General features: G+C 39.5%; 1 protein-coding gene across 3 annotated transcripts; it reads left to right on the top strand.

The window, feature by feature from the left end:
- The first annotated feature begins 1,415 nt into the window (after positions 1-1,415).
- LOC115694152 (uncharacterized) lies at positions 1,416-6,701 on the top strand. 3 transcript variants are annotated; one of them, XM_056309533.1, is made up of 5 exons: positions 1,416-1,695; positions 2,478-2,536; positions 2,658-4,386; positions 5,240-5,405; positions 5,732-6,701. In XM_056309533.1, the coding sequence occupies exons 2-5, from the start codon at positions 2,478-2,480 to the stop codon at positions 6,412-6,414; spliced, it is 2,637 nt and encodes an 878-aa protein (XP_056165508.1). In that variant the 5' UTR covers positions 1,416-1,695; the 3' UTR covers positions 6,415-6,701. The 3 variants fall into 3 exon arrangements, with proteins under 3 accessions (XP_056165508.1, XP_030477131.2, XP_030477130.2); XM_030621271.2 differs by lacking the exon at positions 1,416-1,695 and adding an exon at positions 2,111-2,353; XM_030621270.2 differs by lacking the exon at positions 1,416-1,695 and adding an exon at positions 2,198-2,353 and having other exon boundaries at positions 2,632-4,386.
- The last annotated feature ends 1,915 nt before the right edge of the window (positions 6,702-8,616 follow it).

Below are 8,616 nucleotides of genomic sequence, written 5' to 3'. Positions count from 1 at the left end.
CCACAATTCTCTTCTTGGGAGATGCGCACTAAAGTCAAACATATTGTCTTTTCCGTTTCTTTCCCAGCAAGAGAAAAGATAAAGAAAAATGACACTAATAATTCCTAAATTTTAGCATATTGTGCAATTTTATGTCGGACTTTGTCTTTAAACTATTCTTAAATGTTTGGGATGTGCATTGGAAGACTTAAAACTTGTTGCGAAAATGTAAATGAGTCGTAAAGCTTACAAAAAGTACAATCCGATCCTAAAACTTTTGTTTCATTAATTCTGTTCAACTTAACTGACAAAAAATGTTGACACAACTTTTTTTGTTATTTTATCTCCAGCGACAGCCCTCACCGGCCACCAGTCGAGGCCCGGCGACCCCCGCCGACCATCCTCCACCCTCGTCGGCCCTTCCCGACGAGATTTCTCACCCCTCTTTTTTTTTTTAATTTAGCTTAAAATTTGTATTAAAAATTAGATTTGGATCAAAACGACATTGTTTTAGCCTTATGTTTCGTGTTTTAGCCATGTCATCACTACGTAGGATAGAGAGAATATTTTAAGAAAGCCATATCGGCATTTTCCGTTAGCCAAGTTGAATGGAGTTAACAAAATGACTCGATTGCAACAATTTGACAAGTTTTAGGACATGATTCTCGTAAATTTTAGGTATCAATTGCACTTTCGTGATAAGTTTTAGAGCTTTTAGTGTACCTATTCCTAAAATGTTTATTGTAAACCTTTTTTTTAAATCTAAAAAAGAAGAAAGTCATTGCAAGTCTTTGAACTATTGCGAAATGCGCAAACAAGTTCATACTTTTTTTTAATGATTGACGCTATCGAATCAGGCTCTATCTTCTTAGATTTTTTTCGTGATGAGGAGATGGGTGATTCGTATGGACTCGATCTTTTTATTAAAAAGTCGAAATATCATTTTGTGTACCTCGTCCTGCGAAACATGCTCAGCTTCGACACGACATTCCAACAAATTTTTTTAGCAGAAAAGAACATGGTTTGTCCTAATTTGCAACCTACCAAAACATGCAAAAGCAAGAACAATAACCGAATAATTAATTCCATTGGATTTTTTTTTTTTTGGTCTGAATTCCATTGGATTTGGAAAGGAGAAACTTTTCCTTGACACTTTCCAAACAGGACAACAAAGGACACCAACAACTACTCAACTAGAGGCAAAAAACAAGAGGTAAATAGCAACACTTTTTCTCCAATGTAAACTGGCTTCACCCACAAGACTGACACGTGGCGATCGGACAAGGCAACCCCGACTCTCCCAAAAAAAAAAAATACAAGCAAATTATTAAAAAAAAAAACAATTTTTAACAGGAAGATGGCTGTGTCTCTTCCTCTCAGATTTCAATGCACAGAAAACCAGTCAATCTCTCTCTCTCTCTTCCTTCCTTCCTTTGGACACAAAATTCACCATTTTTAAACAGTCGAACTCCTCGCATTCTCTCTCCTTCTTCTTCTTCTTCTTCTTCTTGTTCTTCATCTCGCCAGATCTCTCTCTCTCTGTCATCGGCGTCAAGTTCGCCGGAGCAATTCCCGTGGCCTGGGATGGCGGCGACTCCCGGCGCTTTCTTGTTCCGCGCGCATCTCGCCGGCAATGCCGGCTCAGATCTAGTGTCAATAACTTGATGCGCAACTCGGTGTGTCGCTCGTCGTAATCCTCGCCGCATTTGGTGGGAGGTTAGTGTGAATCTTGGGGGGTTCGCGTGGAAAATTCGTTGATTTTTGTTTTTTGCTTGTGTGCGCGCTACTGTTCTGTTGATGTGTGAATCTCCACTTCAGTTTAGAGCTTGGACTTAGCAGGCGAGGTAGTGAGGCCGTGTTCTTGCAAGCAATGGGGCTTGCTTTCGGAGTTTGAGAGATGCTTTGTGAATGAATCGTGTTTCAGTGAGTCAAGTATGATGCTTTGGTTGTTGGGTCGATTCTTGGCAAATGTGAGATTAGAATTATCCGAGCAGTGAGTCCTGAAATGCTTGCAGATGGGAATGGAGGGTCTATTGAAATTAGGATAATGCACACTGGGTCTCCATTATTCATGTGTTACTCGTGAAATTTCGTCTGGCAAATAGTTGAATACGCCTGATCTAGCATTTTCATCGTCCGCTCCGCAATGCGAGCTTTTGTCGAAGTTACTGATTTACTCTGGATGTGGTTGCTCTGGGTCTTCCTATCTCCTCGTTATGTATGTAATTTTTATTTATGTTCTTTTTGGATACCTGTAATTGAGAGATGGAGGTGGAGAAAAGACGGTCAAAGGGTGGCTTCCTACAGTTTTTTGACTGGAATAGCAAGTCCAGGAAGAAGCTGTTCCCAAACAGTCCTGATATACCTGGTCCTGGTACGACTTGCATCATCTTTTTATCAATTTTATTAGTTGTACGCCATGCATTGTTAGCATATGAAAGTTTTCTGGAGGAGATGGCTCATATAGTGCTATTAACGTGCTTTGTTTCTGATTATAGATGGAGTTAAGCATGGAACGGATGATGCAGAGATCTTGGCGAAGTCAAGGTTTCAGATGGTGGGAGTTCGTTTGACCCTATTGTTGTCAAAATCTTTTTTAGTCGTGTATGAGTTTCGTCTATTTGACTTGCATTGTTTCTTGCCTTAATGTAGAATGTTAATGATGAAAATGGAGTTAGTTCAAGTAAAAGCGGAAGTAGTGAGTGGAACTGTGCTGCTTCAGAGACCAGCAATGAAGGATCTGAAAACAGAGCCCCTGGAGTAGTGGCTCGACTGATGGGTTTGGATTCATTGCCAAAGTCAAATGGTCCCGAGTCCTCCACCTCATGTTCTGAATTTCATCAAGTCAAAGCTTCTCCTTACAGTGATGGCACCCATGATTTTCAAAGTAGATGTGATCCAATTGATGACCTCAGTAGTTCTAGTAGACTGGGTAGGTTCTCCTCACGCCCTGCAGAAGTAAAGCCCTTAAAGGCGCAGAACCCACCGATAGAGAGATTTCAGACTGAAATACTACCTCCGAAATCTGCTAAACCCATTTCCATTACCCATCATAGGCTGTTATCTCCAATTAAAGGTCCCGGATTCATTCCAGCCAAGAATCCTACCTATGTTATGGAGGCAGCCGCAAAGATGATTGAAGCTAGTCCCCGTAATGTCAGAGGCAAAGCATCATCGACTGTTTCAGCATCAGTTCCTTTAAGAATACAGGATCTAAAAATGAAATTAGAAGCTTCCTATGAGGCATCAAGGCAGCAGAAAGCCAGTAGTTCTGGCAATGTCAAGGATATGAAAGGAAAGTTCACTGAGAAGAGCTACAGAGTTCCACAAGATACACAGCTGTCCAGGACCGCCGTGGTATCAGGAAAGGTTAGTTCTGGAAATTGCAGCTTGAAGGGAAGATCTTCCCTTGCTGAGCAAGGGAAAGTCAACGTTCAAACAAGAGAGGCAAAGAATCAGCTCAATAAGAAAAATCTTGCAGTTGAGAAAGAGCAGAGTGGGGACTCGAGCCAAATTTCCAATGGGCTGCCACGGTGGCAGAAGAGTTCGCTAAGAAAAACTTCTACAAACCGGACAAGCATTGCGCTCAAGCAAAATAACCAGAAGCAGAATTCCCTATATGACAGACAGGGTTCACTGTCGAGGGCTTCACGCTCCAAACAACTGGCAGGAAGAACTCAGCCTGTCAATGGTTCGGTCGGAACATCTAAGACTGTGAGCAAGATTGCTGTGAAGGCCCAAACTGGTTCCCCAACAACATTGGCTACAAATATTTCCAAGGAGCTTAAAACATCTAGATTCAAGACTCCCACCCACAAAATAAATTCTGCATATTCAGATGTCAATTCGAATCGAAGTGTCACCACCAATGTTCTCATCGACAGTGATGGTATGTCTGTCAAGCGAAATACTGTCATTGATGGACGTGTTAATCGGGGTGTGGATAGCAACAAAAACAGCATGGATGTTATTTCATTTACATTCTCTTCTCCCATAAAGAGATGCTCTCAAGAAGCTCGTGCCTGCACTGAAATGCACAAGAACGGTAACTTTGATCGTTCTTTTAATGGCGATAATGGGCCATTAAATTGTAAAGATTCCAGTTTATCATCTCCAATTGGAAGTATATCCGATGGAAATTTTTTGAGCATTCTCTTGGAACAGAAGCTTAGAGAACTAACTGACAGAATAGACTTGTCCAATTGTGACATTTCCAGGGAAAAGAGTTTGTCTATGCCTAAAATTAGCAATCAAGAATCAGTTGGCACACTTAACAATGCAAGCCCTGTGATAACAGAAAGTGAGGAAAGCTTTCAACAAGGGTTAGATGAGTTCGTGAGCAGTCCAAATGTTTCTGGCTGTACTTCATCTGATGGTCCCGCAACCAACTCGAAGCAAGAGTGCCAGGCATGTTGCTTTTGCTAAAGTAATTACTAGGTTCAGTTGTGTTCTGTGTTTTTTATTAGCCTCTCGTTTCTTTAAGTAACTTCCACTTGAAAAAAGGACGAAATATTCAGGCGCTTTAAATCTAGACACATGTTTAATACTTTGAGGATTGCGACGATAACTATATATAGGCATTCAACAAATAGAGTCTTGGGGACTTTGGTTCAATGATGGAATTTAATTACCTTGAGTACGTAGTTCAAGTGAGTTTTCTTTCATTCCATTTCCAGATTCTTTCTACATATGTATACATATTGAAACTTCGATCTGCTGCCCATGATCAATGTAGCATGAAATTTGGGATTGTATGTGTTTAAATACGATCAATTTTTTCAAAGTTGGAAAGGGATGGAAACGGACGCTCTTCCCTTGCCATTTATTGAGAACTCTTAGATGCATTCTCAGATTTATCTTCTGCATCTGTTAGCCAGCCATGTCAAACCAAATAGAAATTAAAAAACATGACTGTCTCATATTGAATCCTCAGTTTATGTTTTACTTTTGAGTAAATCTTGAAGTTTTTGGAGTTCATCTGCAAAACTAGCTTGTGCCTAGTCATCTCGATCTTTTCTTTTGCTAAATCCAATGTATTATTCTTCAATATGCAAAGAGGAATAGATTTCAGTCATTGCCTATTGATTTAAAACTACCTTCTGTTATTCTGGATATGCCCTTAATACAGTTTGAAAGGAGCAATATCATATGAGTCTAAATGAGAAATGCAATAGTATATTTTTATTCTTGTACTTCAAAAATAGATAGTTATTGTTGGGAACATTTATTGCCATGCTCAAATTATCTTGATATCATACAGGTTGTGGATTCAGAAGAAATAGAAGAGTGCAGCAGTAGTGCCACCAGCTATGGTGCTGGAAAAGATGCTGGAAAAGAAACTGACTATGAACATTCAAGCCCGGTTTCAACTCTTGAATCCTCATTTGTGAGTGAAAGTTGCGCAGATAGCATGATCACTTACAGTGGTAAGAGCACGTCCTTCTTTTGCATGAACACGCGCATTATGTGATGTAGTAAGCTCTTCAGAAATTAATTTGGAGCATGGTTTGACTTGAACATGTGAGTTGCCCAGTGCAGAAAAAGAACTGGAACAGGTTGCACAATAACTTGGGACATTGAAGCTAGTCCTGATATAATAGAATTTTGGTTGTTCTATTCACAAAACTGATGAGAGGGTAAAATGTAGTAACTTGACCATTAATGTAATTGTCAGCAATTTGCCATGCCTTCCTTTCATGAATAATTATTTTCAGTGAGAGTGACGGCTAAAACATCCTTTTATAAATCTCAGGCGACAAAGATTACTCATCCAGTCAAGCCCCTGAGGTGTTGGACTGGCTCTCCCGAAGAGAATTTCCAACTGTGGAATGTGAGGATGAACTTTCCTGCTCGACCTCTTCTTCTATGACAGCAGATGCTGGGACAAAGTGGGCAACAAAAAAAGAATCCCATTCATTGTATGCGGGTGGTTCGAGAAGTTGGGAACTTAAATATGTGGAAGAAATAATTGGAAATGTAAAGCTGAGGTTGGAAGATTTTGGGGAGAGCGAGCCCAAGTTCATACGCAACGGTCTCTTCGATAAATTGGAGAACCGAGCAGATAGAATGGATATATATAACGAGCACTCCTGGCTGAGGCGCAAACTTTTGTTTGATTGTGCAAGCGAATGTCTGGAGGTACGATGTCGCAATATGGTCAATGGAACCTGTGAAGCATGGGCTAAGTGGCATGCATTGTTCCGAAGAAAGCGCTGGTTAGCGGAGGATGTCTACAAGGAAATCTCGGGGCGGAAAACCATTGGAGATCTGATGGTGGATGAGCTTGTGAACCAGGACATGAGCACTCGGCAGGGGAAGTGGGTTGAGTTCAATGTTGAAGTGTTTGAAGAAGGTGTCGAGATTGGAAATAGGATACTAACTACGTTGATTGATGAATTGGTCGCCGAATTTGATGCAACCTACGAGAGACATTGAGTTATACAAAGCATCAATCGCCTCATTTTCTAGTTCTATACTTAAAACCTGTGTAGGTGGAAAGGCAAAAATTAGGAGGGAAGATTCGATAGAAATAATTTCATTATGAGAAGAGAGAAGCTTCTTGAGGTTAATGATATTCCCTGTGTTATATCAGGTGAAAGATGTCTTGTCTCATTCAAAATTCACAAACAGGCAAAAGCTTCTTATTCTTACTGCAAGCTTCTTGTATGCACAGTCCATTCTGATGTTGCGAGTAAAATACTGTGTAGTCTACTTGTACCCAACGCATCTCGTCTCAGTTTCCTCCTGGACTTCAATTCACTTTCCCCTTAATGCTTTCACATCATGCATCAATTTGGCCCAAACGTAGTATTTTTGTTAGATGTTGTTGGAGTGCTCCTGATGCATCTCCATCGTTAGTCAGATTGACCTTACTGTTACGCATCAAGTCCTTTTCACTAGATCCAGTGCGCAGAATTTGTTATCAGTAATGCTCTTGAAGCGTGCAATTGTTACAGGCCGACGCCTGAGATCGTGACCGTGCAGCATTTAGGCTCCAATCTGAATGACTCGTTCGGCCCTTATTCGAGTCGCTGAAGCAGAGTCTTCCACTTGAATTATTGTTCGACTTCTCCCTCGGCCCACTTCATATCATTTTGTTTGTTTAGTTATGGTCCATATATTCGATCAATCATGCAGAGCTTGATTTGGCCGTGATTATAGATACGCTAAAGCTGCATTCGCGATAAGGACCTCGTCAAATCGACACGAGTCAGAAAAGCGCATAGGCGAGTTTGGCACAAATAAAACGCAAGTCACAGAATGATACATAACACAAACTTCAGAGGTTTAAGGTATGACTTTCGCGATGAAGTATCGCCTGCCATCCTCTCCCGAGAGGTTCAGTCAAGTCCATTTCTTGCTCCAATTTGTGTATATACTAGAAGCCATCGACTAATCTTCGGTCGAACTAGCTCATCCTACTCGATTTGGTTATCAACATAATCTTCATCTGCTCAGTGCAATTGGTCACTGAAAGCTCCATTTCCATGGAAGAAACTGTGTTGCTGTGTTTGCTTTGTGATGGTGCAGAAACAGGCATTCAAATAAGGTAGGAGAAAAGCAAGAAACTTTGCAGAGATCAAGCTGAGAATGGATTGCGTCTGGGTTTATCTGCACCAAAGCAAGTTACAACTGTTGAAACCTTTGACAACCCCGATATCCCGTTTGCCATTTAGAGTGCGTTTGTTTTGTGAAAAATAAACGATTTGAAAAATATTTTTCTAAAAATAATTACTTGTATCACTTACAAAAAATGAATGAACGAAAAAAAATTTACCATCTATGAAGATATTTAGACATAAATTATTGTTGATAATGAAACATTGTTCATTAATTAATTATTTCGAGCGATGCATTTAATTATCTTTAAAAAAATATTTTTTAAATCATTCATTTTAGGGAAAACTAATAGAGCCTTAATCAGATTTCTATCTTCATCTACCTCTACTCTATGCCACGACATCAGCTAACATGTTTATGTTTTTCACTACATCCATTTGAAAAAAAGTTATTGATATTGAATTACCATATTGACAAGAATCATTACCACATTGATATGCTCATCATCATTCGATAGAATCCATGTTTTATTATTGCTCCCCTTCAAATCGTAGGTGGACCAAAATGGGGTTCAACAGCTACTAAAAGACTGACCACTCTATAGAATCTAATCTGATACCTGCCAATCCTAGAGAGAGTCTAATGGCATAGGTAGGATAAAAAGCTGCCCCCATTCTTGTAGCTGCTTATTGGTCAACTGAAGTTTTATTAGAAGGGTCCCATTAGGTTTACTAAATTCAAAATAATTTAAATTTTGAAATATTGATAATACATTCCTATTTATTTGAAAATTATAAAATTCTTTTAATGTTCAGGAGGAAAATTGTCTAAAAAGTTTCAAACCTATTTCATTTTTGCAAATTCAAGTCTAAATCTTTTAATTTTGTCAATTCAGTCATAAAATTTTTGCATTTGTATCAATTCAGTCTATCCGGCAATTTAGGCTGGCCGGACCTAACATGGATACTAGCCAGCCAACGCTGACGTGGCTTTAAAAAAAATTAATATTATTTTCAAAAAAAATTATTAATATTCTTTCTTCTTTTTTTCTATCCTTCTTCCCTTTGGCTGTCGAGG

This window comes from Syzygium oleosum, unplaced genomic scaffold (genome assembly GCF_021117445.2).
Source record: "Syzygium oleosum isolate NSW1041296 unplaced genomic scaffold, Sole_v2.1 Sole_v2.03, whole genome shotgun sequence".
NCBI classification, from domain to species: Eukaryota; Viridiplantae; Streptophyta; class Magnoliopsida; order Myrtales; family Myrtaceae; genus Syzygium; species Syzygium oleosum.
This window is presented reverse-complemented; position numbering and strand designations above follow the sequence as displayed.